This window comes from Marmota monax, unplaced genomic scaffold (genome assembly GCF_021218885.2).
Source record: "Marmota monax isolate L192 unplaced genomic scaffold, Marmota_monax_Labrador192_F-V1.1 WCK01_AAM20220418_F8-fsc00208, whole genome shotgun sequence".
NCBI classification, from domain to species: domain Eukaryota; kingdom Metazoa; phylum Chordata; class Mammalia; order Rodentia; family Sciuridae; genus Marmota; species Marmota monax.
The window spans coordinates 1,661,892-1,680,456 of record NW_026693914.1 but is presented as its reverse complement, the minus strand read 5'-3'; the positions used below and the strand labels follow the sequence as shown (position 1 = coordinate 1,680,456).

The following is an 18,565-nucleotide window of genomic DNA, read 5'->3' as shown; positions in this document are numbered from 1 at the left end:
TGGCAGCTTTTCTGCACCAGCTCTTCTCCGCTGGGTATGTTTTTCTTTACAGATCTCCAGGGTCCTGGATCGTGGGAGCATCCTTGCAAAGTATTTTGCATTCATTGCTGGAAGACTTTTTAGAGCAACATTAGCCTGCAACTCATTTTCCTCATGACCAGTTGGGATTTTCCTAACCTGCATGGAAAGTGGAAGCTCAGACCTCAGACTGTGCAACATTCACTTTTTTTTTTTTAAATTTTGAGCCCAAACCCCAAATGCTTCTCTTTAGAGATCATATAGAAACCAGTGAACATCTTTTTGTCTGCACTACCGGATGGAGTTTTTTTCTTCTGCTCCACCCAGCTACATAGGGACAGCATTTCACAACTCATGTATTTGTAGAATTTTCTCTCCTGCCTCCCGTGGCTCTAGGCCTCCTCTTTGCCCTACGTGGACAGGAGCACTCAGACCCCCAGGGACCCTTGTTTCCTGCAAGGTGGCCTCTGAAGCAGCTTTGGTGGTTAGGACTCTGATATAGTCTCCTCCTCATTAGCAATTTCCTTTCTTCATGATGAGCTCAAACCTGAATTTAAAACATGTTTTTGTTCACTTCATCCTTTTCTAGGTGTTTGTGGAAGGATATTTTAACTTATTTTTATTCTTAATCTTGCCAGAAACAGACGCATCTGTGATGGAATTTTTGTGAAACCCCTTTTCCTGTGTCTCATCTTCGGTATCTGTGGCTCCAACAGAGAATAAGCTATTTTCAACAGCACTTCCTGGAGTTTCAAAAAGTTGTATTTTTTTTTTTTCAAGACTTAGTGACTGACTGGACATTATTACACATTTGACAATAAAATAAAGATGCAGCTGGATGCAATGGTGCATGCCTGTAATCCCAGGGACCGGGGAGGCTGAGGCAGGAGGATTGCAAGTTCAGAGCCAGCCTCAGCAACTTAGCGACTAGGCGCTAAGCAATTTAGTGAGAGCTTGTCTCAAAATGAAAAGGATTGGGGATGTGTCTCAGTGGTTAAGCACCCCTGAGTTCAATCTCCAGTACACCCCGACCCTCTGCCAAAAAATAAAATTGATACAGGTGTTCAGAGTCACCTAGAGGAATCTAGGGAAGAGCCCAGGACTCTGTAAGCAGGATTTCTGTTAAGCTCTCGGCCAAGGAGAGCATTTTGGAAGAGGGATGGAGTTTTTAAGTTGTGGGTTCATTGGTGGAGATTTCTGGGTCACGAACGTGGTAGTGTCCCTGTTGTACCTTGCAACCTGGAGAAGGAATTGCCTTCATAAGAAGGACCCAGGCTTATTTTACGCTTGCGTCTGCTGTGTTCGGAGCTTGTGTTAGGGGACTCACTCCTGCAGTAACCAGGGCTCCTGTTCACTCTTCTCAGGTCCATGGCTATTTGGTGAGGCCATTAGATTCCACTATTAGCTGAGCTCAGCCTGTCTTACAAAGGAGGAATCTAGGGGAAAGCCAGGTCTGTTGGACCACATTCCACAGAGTTTCCATCTACTCACATCCCAGTCCCCCAAGGTGCTGGAGAGAAGTTCAGGTGTTCATATTTTACCTGTGATAGAAACCAACTCTTGGGCTGGGGGATCTGCATTTTAAAGCTGTCTGGGTGATTCTCAGTCATGTTAATGTAAGAGAATGTTGGGTGGCCCCATGCGGGCCAGGGCCTGCCTAAGAGTTCGGTGTAGGTTGTTCCTAGCATTGCAAAGTCCAGCTTCCATCCCCAGCGCCCCATCTGTTGAGATGAACAGGCTACTACCAGAGCTGGAGGGGGAGTCGTAGGGTCGCTGTGTGCCAAGTGGACTGTAGGAGAGGACAGAATCAACGGTTTATCCAATTGCTCATCTTTGAGTTTTGAGGTATTTCTTCAGGGAGGAAAAGGTTGTTTTAAAACCATCAGTGCCAGGAAAGGAAGGGGGGGAAAGAGGGCAGTAGAAAATCTAATTGGCCATTAACTTCCTTGGGGTTTGTGCTAAAACGTTGCCTGGATTTCAATTAAGCAAAGCACCTTCTTCCTGGTCCTGGTTGATCGGGGGTTGCCATGGCAGCAGGCATCCTGCTCTCTGAAGCCCACCCCCGCTACCTGCCTCTGGCACATTGAGTCCACCAGCTCTGCGAAGCCAAGCCCTGACTTCTCTGCCGTCTCGGGGCCCCAGTGTCCAAATGTGGGACAGGTGTCGGTGGGGACTTGCCCACTCTGGGGGCTTCTGGTGGGCGGACAGCACCCGTCTAGTGACGTCAGGAATGGTGCAGGCAGCCCTGACTGGGTAGGACGTCGTGTTCCTGCTTACTTGCTTTGAAGTGGATTCAGGAACCTTATGAACAGACGTGGCAGGTCGTCCTGCGGAAGAGCACCCAGTGTCTGGGGTGCAGGTCTCATGGATTTCCTTGGGGTCTCCCAGAACAGGGCTTCTCAGGGCGGGTACCATGGGCTTTCTGCACTGACTCTTGCTCCCACCCATGTTCCTGGTTTGGAATCTGTTGTCCTAAGACACGGGAACAAACATTTTTGGCAAAAAAAAAAAAAAAAACCCTATATATTCCATCTGAGGGGGGGGAGATGAGTAAGATGAGGTTACGACCCCCAAATGCAGGTCCCTGGAAAACAGCCAGAAGTTCTGAGTGGCTGCTCAGCTTGGGCGTCTGTTCTCAGTGGGTTTTCATTGTGTTTTTCTGGACCCATCTTTCTCCTCTGAATCAAGGAGCCTGTCACACCTGTGAACTCCTGAGCCCTGCCCAGGTCCTTCGTGGAGTCTGAGGCTGCCCTTGGCTCACGTCCCCCCGGTGCTGGGCTGGGTTCTCTGACGTCTGTACGCTCCAGTTGAGAACCACTTTGAAAGGCTCTGAACGTGGTTGGCTGGGTTCAGTGGCCATCCACCATGCAGCTGCTCATGGACGTCTCCTGACCTGCACACCCGCTCCGCCGCCCGCCATCCTTACAGGACAGCTGCTAACTGTCCCTCTGCCTCCCAGCCCCATGGTCCTTTCTCTCACAAGTATGTCCCTCTGAAGCTGGGAGAACACAGAGCTCTCGCCAGCCGCATCTCTCCCCTTTCTGAACATTGGTGGATGACATTTGTCTTCTCACTAGGGAAAGTTACTCTCCCCCTGTACCTCGAGGTCCTGTCTAAGTAGGAACAGTGGCAGAAAGTCCGCCCCCGCTCTACTTATTCCACCAGGCAGAGCCCCCCCCACCGGGAGTGCCAGGGCAGCCCCCTCTGTCCGTCCCCCACACTGATTTCACCAAGTCTCACTCACTCCTTTGGATTTCTAATTTCTTTGATTCCTGCTCTCAGAACCAATTTTTTCTTTGCTCTGTTGGCTCCAAGAAACCTCAGGTCAGCACAGTTGTCTCTGCCTGCCAGCTCCCTTCTGAACCAGCGCGTCTGGCTCAGTGGAAGGCTCAGAATTCTGCCTCGCTGCACTGGAGTTGAGCCCTGTCCAGGTCACCTGGGCATCTCGCTGGCCCCCCTTGGATTGAGTGGGTGGACGGACATCTTTGAAAATGCAGAGGCCCCCAACTCCGTGAAAATGGGTAGAGAAAGATGAGTTTCCCCTGTGGGCCGCTGTGCTCCAATGGGTCGGTCGTTTCTTCCCTTCCAGAGACCATCTCTTCTCCTGTCCATTTCCTTCTGACCTTGTCCATGGGCAAACCCACTTGTTCTTCCCAGCAATTAGCCATCTGATACTACTTTATTAAGCCATTGTATTTCTCTTTAGACTCATTTTTTTAAAAAAATTTATATACATATATAAATTGACTTTTAGAAATTTAATGGGAAACAAAATGGCTTAACAAAGTAGCAAATGAATATATTTTGTATATAAATCATGCCTATATTTATGTATGTACACACATCATCCATTTATGCATCTGTGTATCCATCTATCCATCTCCTCTACTCTGGACGATAAGCAGGTGGCCAGTGTGTTTCAGGGATGCCGTTGGCCTACCATATTCTTATCTCCCTGGTGGTAACACATTTTAGGAAGTACAAACTGGTATCAGGGTTACCCTAAGTACGCTACAAACTCTGTTGGGGAAAAAAAAAGTTACTCTATACCGCTTGGGAATACAAAGTATCTTAAAGGGCAGCACCCCCTCCTTTTATTGACTGAAGGTCTCTATTATCTTTAGCAGAAGGCAATCCTTTCTGAAACTTGACAATGTCAACATGATTGTGGAATTTTAAAGTGTTCACATTACAGCCAAGCCACAGTTCTGCTCTGCTAACCTGGAGATTTGGGATTTGAATGGTAATTTTTAATGGTACTAGTTAGGCAGGTCCTGGTTACTGTCTGCTCTTCACCAAACCCTACAGCGTGGGTAATGTTATTAGCCCCGCTGGGCATATGTGGAAACTGAGGCTCAGGATATCAAATGACATGCCCAAAGAACCAGCAAGTGGTGGGTTGGAACAGGAATTGGGGGGCCCAGGGAACCAGGAGGTAGTGATGGCAAAATGGCCGAGAGACTGGCCAGTCAGCCGGCAACTCCCACGGCCTGCTTCTCCAAGCCCTGTGCTCGCCCCTGCCCCAGCTCAGAGCCTGGTAGAAGTTTACTTAAATGCCATCTGACTGTGTGCTTTGTCACAGAGAACACCCAGCACCCGAGTTGGGAGGATGGTTATTCTTCAGTAGTTGGGACCTTGTTCTTGTAGAGTTTGTTTTTGTTTTTCCTTTCTAACAGCAGGAAGGGATGCCTGGGGTACAGTTTCTTCACAATATTTATGTTGCTGCTTGATTAGATTAATAGCATGAAAACATTGCAGGGGAAGATATAGCTGATTAAGAAAACAAACTTTCTGAAACAAACATAGTTCATTTACATAATGTGTAAATTATTTGCATCTCAATGATATGCTAATTGCTCCTCCTAAACTCATACTGATTAGATGTGAGCACACCCAACCCTCGAATGTCCACCCGAGCCTCCAGGAGGCTTCACCTTCCCAGCCGCCTAGTTTCTGCTAAGGGGGCTGCTTTTTAACCCGGAAGAACCAGGTATCTGTGCCTCATTGCTCATTCTCTGTGGTAGAGACACTCTCCACTTCATCCAGGAAAGGGCCGTGGCCTGTGATCCTTGTGGGAAGCCCACTTGCAGGGGAACCTGTGCAGCTAAATTCTTTGGATGCAGAAAGTTTTGGGGATGATTCCACTGATGCCCAAAGGGATCTTGAAAGTCCTGCTCTATGGGTTTGTATCAGATTCAGCAAAGTATAACCTATAAGCCAAAGCTGGCCCACTTCTTGTCTTTATAAACAGTTTTCCAATGCCTTTATGGATTGTCTGTGAATATCTTGGTGCAACATCAGCAGAGTCAAGGAGCTGCCCTGTGAAGTCTAGCATTTTACCATCTGGTAGGTTTCCTGACCCTTGATTTATGTCTGTAAGAGAGGCCTTTGGATAAATAAATGTCTGTCTAGCAATGACATAAGGGTATTGTGGAATGAGATTCTTAACCTTGAAGATCATAAACTCCCTGGAAGTACACACACATTCCCAGGAAGAAGCATCCATTGGCTTCCACGATTCATTCCACAGATATTTGAAGGCCTACTATGTGCAAGTCCTGTGCATGCACAATTGTGAACAGAACAGACTCCAGCCGTTCCCTCGTGGTATTTATTTATGCTGGTTAGGCAGGTGGAGTCCTAGAGACAGACAACCAATAGAAGATGCACTTGAAAACTTAAATATTATGAAAAGTCAGGCTGCAACAAAGAGATCGTCCTTCCCACTTGTTTCTCATTTGCCATTCAAGCTGCACCCAGAGGAGGAAAGGCTCAGAAATGGCTCATCACGGCGACATTGATGCCCCAGATGTCTCTGAGATGTATTAGCCCTTTGAAGTTCATGCAACATTTGGCCAAGTTTTAAGTGGCCGTTTATAATTCCTGTCCAACTCTATTCCATCATTCTCAGCAGCTCAACTCACTAGAGAACTGAGAGGTAGCTGGTTGTGCCTGACTTTGAAGTAATTTAGACAATGAACACACATCCTTTTTATTTAGGAGAGGAAAAAAAAGTCTATTTTGAATTCTCCATTTGGCTACTGGAAATTCTGCTGTTGCTGCTCTTGACCTCTCATAGCTAAAGGAAATTCAGCTGAGAACCACTGATACAGGAGGACAATTAGTGATGTCCTTGTTTACTGCTGTGTAAAATCCCGACTCAAATCCAGTTGGAAAGCTGTGTATGTGTGTTTGACTGTACAAGTATGCATGCTGTATAGAAAAAATTTTAATTGTTCATGTTTAGAAGATGGCTACCAGTGGGTGGTGAGTGACTCTTTGTGCTTCTCAGTAGTTCCTAAAATTTCTCTAAAGCATAGGGGTTTTTATATTATCAAAATATAATTTATACAGGTGCCATGGTATGCGCCTGTGGTTCCTGCTGCCCAGGAAGCTGAGGCAAGAGGATTGTTTGGGGCCAGCCTGGAAAACACATGAAATCCCATCTCTTAAAAGAAAAAAAGTAGAGAAAGTATTCTAAAGAACCTCAAGGAAAAATAATTTTATTTGGGAGCACCAAGACACATAGTATTATCTGGGCAAGTGAATTTGATCCTCATGGGGTGGATATTCTTACCCTGTGAGCAGTTGTAATGTGCCATCCCTGGAGCCCTTGGGGAGTTCACAGACTGGAGCAGGATTCTGTGAACATTAGTGTTGGAAGTACCCATGTTCTCCTGGGGCTGCAGAGTTGGCCTGAGGGATGGCTTAAGTAGGCTGACTCAGAGTCTGGGGCTGCCTAGGTCGGGAGGATGTCCACATGGGAAGGTGACCTGGACTCTGCCTAACTAGGCTCATGAACAGTTGGAAGAAGCTAAGACCTTGAGCTAGGACTGTTCCAGAAAACTGGAGGCAGACTGGGCTGGGGAATCCTATTTCGATTATATCTTTCTAAAGGGAGGGGAAGATCTGGAATAAATTCAATGTATTTTTTAATATTTATTTTTTAGTTGTAGATGGACACAATATCTTTATTTATCTTTGTGTGGTGCTGAGGATCCAACCCAGGGCCTCGCAAGTGCTCTACCGCTGAGCCTCAACTTCAGGCCCAAATTCAACGTACTTTGAAGGCATGGATGTCTAAAGGACATGAACAAGGCTCCCGTGTTGGCTGCCCGCCCCCCCCTTCCCCTTTCTTCCCTCTCCCAAGCCCCTGGCTATGCTCGGGAATCCCCTTCTCTCCTTCGGGATGGATGCTGGCGTTGCGGACCTTGCCTTTCTTCGTGTCTCTTCAGCAACAGGTGATGCTGGCTTGGCCAGTCTGCTGGACCTCGTGGCAGTTGGATGGTGGTTCCACCCAGGAAGTGGGGGTGGCATTCAGTGTTGACAGGCTGAGTGCAGGCATTTGACATCAGCAAATGGGTAGGGTGGCAGTGCCGAGAGTCACGGTGGCCTTTTGTCTTTGATGCGGGAAGTCCTGACCCGCATGACCCTGTCTGGGTTCTAAGGTGGGATCTTCCTGGGGTGTCTTGTGAGCCTCTCAGTCGCTGCCCAAGAGCTCCGTGCCCAGGCTGGCCTGGACTTCTGTCCTCTTCACACTCTAACTAAAGCCGCAGGTCCCCTGGCCTCCTTCCAACAAAGACAAGCAAAGCCTCTGTCTGTGGGCCCCCACCTATCTATCTTTCTCTCTCCCCCCCCCCCCTTTCCTTCCTCCCTGGACTTCCCTGGGCTTGGTTGGCATCCATAGTTCACAACCTAAATCACAGGAAAACCCCAAGCCAGGAAGTCTCTGTGCATTTTAATGTGGCTCAAACCTTTTAGTTCTACATTTTCCTTTTGTTCACATTTTCCTTTTGTGACTTGGGGCAAAAGAAATGCTCCTGCTCCTTTTGTAGCTGACAGAATTCAGTACCATAAGCAAACCCCGGCAGCAGGTGAACTCTCAGAGGGCCATCAGTTTCATTGACATTGTCGTGTTTTGATTCCTAGTGAGTGACCACCACGCAGGACAGGAGAGGGAGAAGGGAGATAATGGCCGAGCGGTGGACTGGACATGTGGACGCAGGCAGGGGGAGGAGGGCAGGGAGTGCCTTGGCTTGGGGGCTTTTCCTCTCAGTTCCTGTGCCGTCCTTTCATTTCCTGTTCTGTGCCCTTGCAACGGCTCAGATTCTTATTTGATACAAGAAAACAGCGGTTCCTATTGAGGCAGCTCAATGACTTTTTGCCCTCCTGTCTCGAATTCCTTGGCCTTCCCCACTGGAAGAATTCAGAGATCTCTGAGAGGATCCTGCACATCCCAGTGTCCACATGCAAGGCAGGCTCAGGTGTCTCCCTGTTACCGAATTGGACTGAAGAATACTTAGATGCTGAGGAAGTACCTGGACTGACTTGCATTTGGGTGGTCTAAAATATTTTCAAAATCTAGTTTGGGTCACAGGTCCCTTGGGATTGGGGGGGGTGGGGGGTGGCGGGGACATGGCTTGTACAGTGCAGACTTCTTGGTGTCTCACCAAAAGATCCTAATTTAGTAGCTCCAGGGAGGGGCCCCGGAATCTGCATTTTACAAGCTCTGCCTTGACACTGCCATGGGTGGTCCCTGCTCTGCTTTTGGAGATTCAGTGTGTAGCTGACAGTCCTCGTTCTCAAAATTAGAGGCAGCTAGGGGACAGCGTACCCCACTGGGGAGAGTGAGCTGAAGGACAGTTAGGGTTACTGTCCACAGCTGGACGTGAGCACAGTTCTCCCGTCCACCTTCTCCTTGACCGAGAAGTTGCAGCTGTGTAAGTTAAGGGGCACTTCCCATCTTTCTGGGGGATGTTGGGAGTCCTCTGCAAAACCCTCATAGCTTGCTCCTTCTCGAAAATGTCCTTTGCCAGTGAGTGTCCAGGGACTTTTTGAAGCAAATGCTCTTTGCTGGTGGGTCCTGCAAAAACTCCCAGGGCCCCTCTCCCATGGGGCATTTGTACTGACCATGCACGTTGAGGGTGGGCAGGGAAGAACCAGGGCGGCAGCCCTAGAGCCCACCCAAGATTTATTTTTAGACCACAGTTAATTCACCAGGAATGAGTTCATGTTTACCAAACGGCAGTCTGTGCCTTCAAAGTAGAACCGCAGACCAGGTAGGTGGACCTTTAATTATTGGACATTTTGGCTCTGTTGCCTGAAGGTAGAAATTGTTTTCCCCAAATACTTGGAGTGAGGAACATTTTTTAGTGGGTGGTTTGCTTAATGGATGAGAAATCTTTCATTAATAGTGAACCCGTCTTTTCTTCTGATGTTCGTTTAATTTTCACCAATTATGCAGATCTATTTGTATCTGCGTTGTCGCTAAGCAATTGCTTATTCATAAGCATGTAAGGTAAGGCCTGGGTGACTTGCAGTGCCTGGGAAAACACGTACTTACAGAGAAGATGAGGAAATTGAATCAGCCCTTACACAGGCAGCGTTTGGCCTTCTGATAATCATGTGGCCCGTGACTATTAGAGTGATAAATGGCAATGTGCATTATAGTTATGAAGATTGAAAATAAGTCCATGATCATGTTTCTTAAGCTCTGTGTGCCGCTCTGCCTAAATGTCAAACTGAGCATAATGAATACTTCAGTTAGCTTCCCACGAAGTCTCTGTGCTCTCCCTGGGATCTTTTCCTGCCCAGGGCCACATACGGTGCATGCAGTGCATCCTCAATGGAGTCGACCCCGAGACCAGCATGTGGCTGTTTTCCTAGTAGAGTGCAGTTTGTCCAGCTCCTCTTGCCCCATAGAATCCAGGCACGGTTGGGGGTGTCAGCTAAAACACAGCATACCTAGTTAAATTTGAATTTCAAAAATACAACAAATACATTTTAGTGTAAGTATATCCCATGCAATATTTGGGATATACTTACGAAAAAAATTAAATCTGAAATTTGTACATGACAGGATATATCCTGTCTTTTAATTTCCATCTGGCATCTCTGGCAAGGTCTTTGCTCATAATAGACTTTTTCTCCCCTTGCATGGTTTGCAATGCTGCTATGTAGCTTTTAAGAATCCCAAGGCTTGGAGAGGGGGTGGAAGGGGAAGATATTCACCCATCCCCTGCTTTTGAAAGGAGTGATATTTCAATATTGAGAGAGAATGATCTGAGAAAATTAGTCTTCGCGACCATACCATATAGAGTCACAAGTAAAGCCAGATCACATTAAAAAAAAAAAAAAAAACTCAAAAACGGACTGAGACTCCAACCCAGACAGGTGGGTACATGAGTCTGATGTGCAATAAGACCTGCTGCTCCCAGCCAGGACTCATTAGTCACTGACAAACCTAAGTGGATAGCAGAAAATTACCCATCTGTAAGGAATTAGCTAATCATGTTATTGTTACTTAAAAGAGGGCTCATTTGGACCAAGGGCATTTCACAAAAGAGGGAAGAAATAAGCCTCTGAAACTCTGAAAAATGTCCAACTTTACTTGTCAAAGAAATACAAATTATGGGAGACATCATTTGCTCCTTAAATGAATACACTCATTTTTACATGAGAAGTACCCAGTGCTAAGAAATAACTGGTGAGAACTTGAGAACTCTACCATGGGCTTGCAAACCACTGAGTCTTCCTGGAAGTTAATTAGAAAAATGCAGCAAGGCCCTTTAGCCAGCAGTTCAGCTTCTGGGAACTTTGTCCAAATTTCTGATTGTTTGTCCTCGTTAAAGTTTTTGCAGTGAGATTTATAAGGAAAAATAATTTTAGAAGCAGTCGAAATACCCAGTGGTATGATAATGTAAGTAAGACTTTGTATCACTTGAAACACACACACAAGGGTGTTTAATCATATGGGGAAATTCTTACGTGAGAATTTAGTGAGAACACAAAGCTGTCTGCTGTTGTACAAGGTGACATCTCAGTCCCATAAAACTGCCTGAGAAAGTGGATTAGGAAATGCGCCAACCTCGAACTATCACTATTTTGTGGGTGGTGCAATGCTTGGTGATTGGCATTTTCTTCTGTAATCTTCTAGGTTCCCAAGGTTGCTTTAGCATGCATTTCTACTTTTGCATAAGCAAGCTTAAGGACAAGGACGCTTTTTGTGAGTCACTGGCCCAATGGCCAGATGGGTGGGTAGAGCAGCCACCCAGCCCTGCCCATTACGTGTATCACAATGGACTGCTCTGCTGTTGGTTTTAGGCTGGGACTTTCCATTTGCCCCCAGGTATTAGTAGTTCCAAGGGTCCTGGAGGATTTGAGGACACTGCTAGGTGTGTAGCCTGGTGAGACTCAGAGAAGCAAGGTGTTTTATGGGGAAGGCATCAGCGGCATCTCAGCCAGAGACTGTGTTTCTGGCCACTCTGCAGCCAGCCCACCTTCCCTGTGCCTGACAGTCTGGCCACAGGCTCAAGCTCCCGCTGGATTCTAAAGACCAAATTTAAGGCAAAAGTATTGGAGAGTCAAAATCACCCCTTTAAAAAAAATCCATGTTGTTCTTTGAGCCAGTAGAAGTCCTAACACCCTCCAGAAGATCAAAAGCCAAGAATCAACTTCTTTCATTTTTTTTGTCCCCATTTTTGCGGAAGCCTCCCCTTTTCTGCAAAGACCAGGCAGAAATTAATTTGAAGAAGCAATTAAACGTGGAATTAGGACAGGGATTAATTGGGAGGATTTTCTTACTCATTTTTAAATGCATGTACTTGCCTTTGCATTTGTAAAAATGCACATGGGATACAGCTCCCCGTGGTTCAGTTTTAGGAAATGAATTGCTGCTGGGTATTTAGTTACAACCAGGTGCATGAAAGAATTAAGGGTCTTTGTGCAGATTCCCCCCCCCCTCCCTACAGGAAGAACAGCTCCCCATGTGCTGAGCTCCATTTCCTGGAGTAGGTTCAGCCCACTTTACATGTCCCAGTGGCATGTATGATTCATGAAGTTGTAATACAAAGAACCAGTGCCTGATGTCATATGTAGAAGCAGCTTTTCCAAGTGGATTCCCATTACGAGTGGGAGGGAGCAGAAAGAGTATGCCCCCAAGTGGCCTGAGACTGGAACTGCATTTTTTAGCACTTGGGAGAGGAAAAAGACGACTGAACGTGAATAGGAAAAGAAACTGTTTTGCAAATAATGGGTTCATATAAGTAAATGCTCTAGAGCCATTACAAGTCAGAGTCACAGAAACTAAGACATTTAGAAAATACTTCCATAGTTTAAAGTGAAACAGCAGAATAGGAAACTGTGAACCTAGCGTTTGGACAGTGCGCCCACATGTTTCAACTCACAACGTCACTAAGTTGGAATGACTCATTGATCCCATTTTACACAACAAGGAAACTGAGGCACAGAGCCTGCATCTCCCAAGTGCAGCTTTATGGCTAATAGCAGACGGTGTGGTCCCTTGTCAGTTCCCCCGACCACGGCGTCACTCTGACTCACAGAGCATCACCATGCAAGAGCTGGACAAATGGAAGCAACTGCATTAGGTCTCGGGGCCCTGTTCTCTCTGGAAAGCGCGCTTCAGTGGAGTTATATTTTTATAGCTCTGCCAAAAGGGAATGGTGGCAGCTGTGGAGAGGTTGGAGACTGCCGTGGGCTTTAGTTTGGGGTGTCTTGGAATGAGGGGGGTCTTCTGCTGGGATCCAGGAGAGCTTCCCTGGCTCTGCCTCAAGTTTCCATGTGACAGTCAAGACGGTGTCCATGGGCCTTAGTTTCTTAGATGCCATGGTCAACACGAGCCACTGTTGAGTAATCATCTCATGTTCAAATTCAGTGTTAGTCATAAGGAAAGTCCTTCTAATCCCAACTATAATTAAAGACCAAAACCAAATTCTCTGCAGACACCCTTGCAATTCACATTGGTAATTCTGTTTCTTCCCCTAAACGATGCTGATTCTCTGGGCAACAAGAAGGAAAGAAGACTGAGTGGGCGGATGCTCGTCTTCCCTGCCTTTGATTGGCTCTGTGGCGCGGTTTGTGTGCCCCTGGTCCATGGTGAACACAGCGGGCTTCTCTTCATTGTATCTTTCACATCAGGGGTTTAGAAAGGAAGTATCTTCCTGGGGAGTTTGAAGTTGTCTGCACTTGGCAGGTGAGGATTCGCCTCCTTGTGCTGATCCAGCCGAATCGCCTCCAGTGGCGGCTGGTGGTGCTGCTGGAGCGCTCTCTAGGATACTGTCGGTTAACTAGCACTGCTGGCCTGTTGGAGGCCTGAGCGTCCGTCTCCAGAGATGGACTTAGGTAGTCCCACTGTCCCAGGGACAGTGTGCTCATATTCCTGTGTCCACCCCTGATGAGGGACAGTCACCACTGCAGGGGAATTTGACTTTCACGATATTCCCAGCCTGAGGTCCTCGAATCCAGAAGGAGTCAAATGTTGTTTCAAAACCGCGTGCGTATGCCTTGCTGGAGAGTGGGTTGTGACCTTGTCCTTCAAGATGACTTGGCACCACTGGGGAGGACCTCAGGGACAGCATGTAACAGGGCAGGGATTCTGACCTCTGGGGTGGTTGTGCCTACAGGGCCACGTGTGCTGTGGCGAGGTCCCGCCCCCTGTTCTCAGGAACTCTCGTGTGGTCCTTGTCACTCCCCTCTGGCACACGCCCATGGGCTCTCAGCCCCACACACTAGTCATCCTCTGCCCACAGGCAGTGCTGTCCAAGTAGCCTTCCCAGGAAGGCGGGCTGCTCCAGGGGCACCTGGCTGTCCATGACGATTCATTTGGACCAGGCTTCCTCCTTGCAGACTCATGAGTGGCTGCTACCAGGTGGTGGCTTATTTAACTTTCACGAGTGCCTTGGGTGTCCTGCCCTCCTGTTTGCCTCAAGGGAAGACATGGATGTCAGTCTTCACGTGTTGGACCTCGAGTCCAGAGCGGCTCCATGTCCCTGTTAGACACAGTTGGGGGGCTGGCCCTGCCGGTGGCTCCTCCTGGCTTTCTGTGCATCACCTGCCTGGATCTGGGGTCAGATGTTCTTGTGACGTTAGTGATGGCAAGTGCAGCCCTAGGCTTGCTTCAGGGTGTGCGTTCCTGGTCCCCAGATGTAAGGCGTTTACCTGCCTTCCTGTCTGTCGGCTCTCAAGCTGTACATCTGTAAAGGAAAAGATTATTTTTTGCTCCTTATCAGCTGCCACTTAAAGAGCAGACAGGCCCAGGCCAGTGCACTCAGAGGGGACGTGGGGACTCGGGAGCTCAATCCAGGATAGCTGAGCACGCTGCTGTGGACGCCATGCTCCTGTCCCCAGTACTCTTGGGCTTGCTGACCGAGTGCTTAGCCATTTCCCCACCAGCCTCTGAGTCCTCCAGTTCCCTCCCGACCCGTGTGTAACTAAAACACACATGTGCAAAAGGCAAGGGGCTGCCTGGTGTCCCCGTCCAGAAAGAGGGTCCCACGTGCCACTCACAGGTACCCACATGCATGTATCAGTGTGTGCACACCTCCTCACGTGTGGTGTGTTGCCACCCAGACGGCCTGAGAGCAGTGGCTGTCCACTTGAGATGGTCACATTCCCCAGAGGCCAGAGCTGTGAGCTGGGCCTCCTGGCTACTGCAGGCTGGCACCGAGCGGGCGGGCGGGCGAGCTGGCTGAGAGCCCAGCAGCAGGGGGTCCACCTGCTTTGGCACCTTCTTGGTCTTCAAGCTGCGTTTGCTGGATTCCAGGAGACACAAGGATTTTCAGAAGAAGGGAGTGTCTCCCCTTTTCATGTCTTTGAAATACAAAGCAGCAGCGTTCCTGTCCTGTCGGGCGGGTCACCTGAAGGGAATCCCAGGTGCACTTTCCTGTGGTGGGACTGTGCTCTTTAAAGCAGCGCCCCAGGGGATGAGACAAACCAGGTCCTCGGTGCCCTGGGGACAGGGGCTGGGCCACCCATCTGCCCATGGTCAGTGGAGGCTAAGGAGGCTCCGGCGGCTCCTGTTTCTTGGGACAGTTTTCCTCCAACTCCTGGCTCGGGTCGAGCGGTTCCTTCCCTGGACGTTCTGTGAGTGGAGTGTCTGCACTCCAGGGTCCTGGGCGAGGGCTGTCACGCTGTCCCTGGCAAGTCCACACACGAGGCTTCTGCATGTGTCACGGTCAGGGACATAGAATGGTTCCCCCAGACGGGGACACTCGAGAGTGAAGGGCACTATGAGCCCTGGGGTGTGGCTCCATGGCAGAGCGCTGGCCCAGCAGGCGGGAGGCCCTGGTGCCATCCAGGGCCACCAGAAGGGGAAACCACACCCTCTGGGAGAAGGCACAGGGCTCAGTGGTGCCCAATGCTGCACCGTGTGCTCTGGGCACCTGACAGCTGATGAAGCCCACCAGACTCCCCTCCCTGTCACAGTGCAGGCCCCCACAGCTGTGCCACCCTGGGAGCCAGAGCCTGATGCTCTGCTGCCTCCTTGTCCCCGATTCAGCCCACCCCCCTCCCCGGTGTGGGGAGAAAGGAATAACCCAAGGTGCCTGGGGGTGCAGGTCCCTCCGGCCCTGGGAAAGGACCCAAAATAAACCAAAGAGGGAGTTTGTACTATCGAGGGTCGGCGCCTGACACCCCAGGGCTGGGTGGTGAGGTGGCCCCCGTGTCCCGCGGGACCTGGGCAGCGCGGCTTCCCTTCCCTGCTTGCTGATGTCCACCTGCCACCTCGGTCCATCCTGGCATAGCTGCCCCTGTCACATGGCCTTCCACTCCCCCTCCCCAACAGCACAGGAGTCACCTCGTCTCCCTGGGAAGGGAGCATAATGGGCTGGGTCTGACCTGAATTGGTCCCTGTGAGGTGGGTGACCAGGGAAGGGGTAGGGCCACAGGGGCTGCAGTTCTGTAGGTCTGGGGGAGAGAGCGAGAACAGCACCCACAATAGCGATCAACACGTCCGTATATTCTGGAACCTTCTGCAATTCCTCACTGAATCCTTGTAGAACCACGTTGAAATCCCTACTGGTGTTGCTTTTTTATGAATCAGAAACTATAGCACAGAGAGGTTGACAACTATTTTAGTGCCACACAGCTAGGAGAGGCCGTCAGGAAGCAAACCAGGTGATTTGGTTCCAGATGTTGTGCTCCTTGTCGGTGTCACCGTCAAGGGTCTCAGCGGGCATCATGGGGGCACATCTTCATCTTCCTCACCTTCCCTAGTACCTCCGCACCGGCCCTGAGCGTGTGTTTGAAGGGTGTTTGCTGGATGACTGTATGAGGGGGCAAATGGCCATCAGGACACCAGGTCTGCCGCAGTCTGGAAGCAGAATGTCCTCTGCTGGGCGCTTCCTCTTGGGCCCCTTGCTCAGGGTTCCGCCTGCACATTTTCAAAGCCTCTTTCCCCACCCTGTTCTCTTTGTTCAGACAAGAGTGAGAACGGCGAGGCCTACCAGAGGAGGAAGGCCGTGGCCGCCAGCCTTCCCGAGGGCCTTGCCCACCTGGCGCCTTCCCACGGGAGCCCAGCCCAGCCCAGTGGCAGCAGCTGGAGGAGGATCCTGCTGCTCATCCTGGCCATCACCATCCACAACGTTCCAGGTGAGCTCTCCCCTGGGCCCTGGGCCCCCTGCACTTCTCTGGCTGGAAAGGGGTTGGGCGGTTTGGGTCCTTCCTGAGGGAGGGGCTGCGGAGCTTTCTCCCTTGGCTTCCAGTTATTCATTGATGGGTGTGTTGTCCTGGGTTAAAACTTCCATAAAGGGAGGCTGAGACAGGAGGATGGTGAGTTCAAAGCCAGCCTCCGCAAAGGTGAGATGCTCAGCAACTCGGTGAGACTGAGTCTCTAAATAAAATACAAAATGGGGCAGGGGAAGGGGCTCAGTGGTCAGCCCCACCCCCCAAATAAACCTACCTTTAAATACCTTCTGCCATTCTTCCCACGAGTCCCTTCTTTACATACTTGGTACCCAATGGCCACGTGTATGGTGTCCTCAATGGGACGATCACCATGGGGACGGGGTGTTTTACAAATGAGATATCTGCCGCTCTGTCTGATGTTTTTTGAAAGGATTGAATTCAATCAGGTTTGACCCTGATATTTCACTTACTCTTCTCTGTGAAACGGCAGCACTGATCTTTTCCTCTTTAGCATTGAAGAGTGACTTGTTTTGTGTCCCTGGATTTATTTTAATGGGGGGGAGGGACTTCTGATGTTTTTATTTCAGAATTAATGTATGTTTCTTCTAGAGGAGTTACATGTAGTAAGAATAAAAATATATATAAAAACAAGCCCACAGAGGAACCAAGCTCCGGGGGCACTTTTTGGAATTCCAGCTCCGCCACCCACTGAGTTTGTCTCCACAAATTGCTTGAACTCCCTGAACCTTGGTTTTCTCATTGATGAGATGTGAGTGAAGCTATGCCTGGCTTATTTGAGAATTAAATGATATGTCAAATACCCACGAAGCTTTCTGTACAGTGCTTGGACCTCGTGAGCCAGGATGACGTTGGTGACAATCCTGCCTGCCATTCCTCCACGACTCCCTCCATTCTCAGTGCCTCAACTTCTGACCATCACCGGTTAGAAACCTGGGCTTGAGCACTCGTCTTCTCCAGGGAGCACCCCAGGTGATTTATTTCCCACATCCTCAGGAGTTCACAGTGACCCATCCCTTATCTGCTCGGCAGGGCAGAGGAAATGGTAGCCTATGCTCAGGTCCTGCGGCAGGAGCTTGCCTGGCACCTGTGGAGAGTGGCAGGCGTCCAGTGTGGGCACAGAACGTAGAGCCGTGGGGAGAGAATAGAGGTACTAGGAAGGTGAGGAAGGTGATGTGCCCTTAGCTGGAACTCGGAGGCCTTAAGGGACTTCCAGTTTTGCTTGGTGGGTGAGAAGCCATTGCAGGGTTTTAATGAAGGAGCATATGGCTCAATCTGAGCTTTAATGGGCTCTGTCCAGGTGCTGAATTGAGACCAGACCCAGGACAGGTGAGGATGGAAGCAGGGGGTCCCAGGTGGAAGCCACTGCAGAATCCAGGTCAAAGACAGCGATGGCTCAGACCAGGGCAGAGGTGGCAAGAAGGGGGCCCATTTTGGGTGGGGCCAACAGGATTTGTTGAAGGACTGGATGTGAGAGAACAGGACTCAGGAGTGTGCAGAGGCTCAGGGCTGATCTGCTCCAGGGTGGTGCTGTGGTTGGCTGAGAGGAGAAGGGCTGCGGGGCAGGACTGGAAATGTCGGTGGAGGAGGTGGGTCATGGGGGCGTGCCTCTGTGGCACATGTGTTGTGTCTGGTGAGTGGAGACCTTTCTCATCTCCTGGTCACCATGTGAGCTGCTCCCCTCTGCCACCCTCTTCCACCCTGATGTTCAGCCTCACCTCAAACACAGAGCAATGAACCCGCTGTCTGTGGATTGAGACCTCTGAAACCGTGGGACCCAGAATCATCTTTTCCTCCTCTAAAGTTGTTCTTGTCAGGTCTTTGAGTCTCAGCAGCAAAAAAGCTACTAAAACAGAAACTGGTACTCAGAAGTGGCCTCATTGCTGTGACCAACCTGACCACGTGTTTCAGAAGCTTTTGGAGCTTTTTGGAATTGGTGGGAGGAATTTGGAGATGCTTAGCAGTGCGAGCTGGAAATACTTGAGGTTGTTGTAAACTGAGGTTAATGGCCAATGCTGGTGGGAGCCCAGAAGACCAGGTGCCGATAGTGAAGACGGGGCTCAGGAGGGTTTAGAGGAAAAGGAGGACACTATTGGATTAGAGGCCA

General features: G+C 49.5%; 1 protein-coding gene across 6 annotated transcripts in view; it reads left to right on the top strand.

The window, feature by feature from the left end:
• Positions 1–18,565, top strand: part of Slc39a11 (solute carrier family 39 member 11) — a 395,002-nt gene that overhangs the window by 243,976 nt on the left and 132,461 nt on the right. For all 6 annotated transcript variants that reach the window (XM_046463436.2, XM_058585298.1, XM_058585297.1 and 3 more), the window contains one exon: positions 16,234–16,404. In XM_046463436.2, coding sequence (XP_046319392.1) covers positions 16,234–16,404 — 171 coding nt within the window. The remainder of the gene's footprint in view (positions 1–16,233; positions 16,405–18,565) is intronic.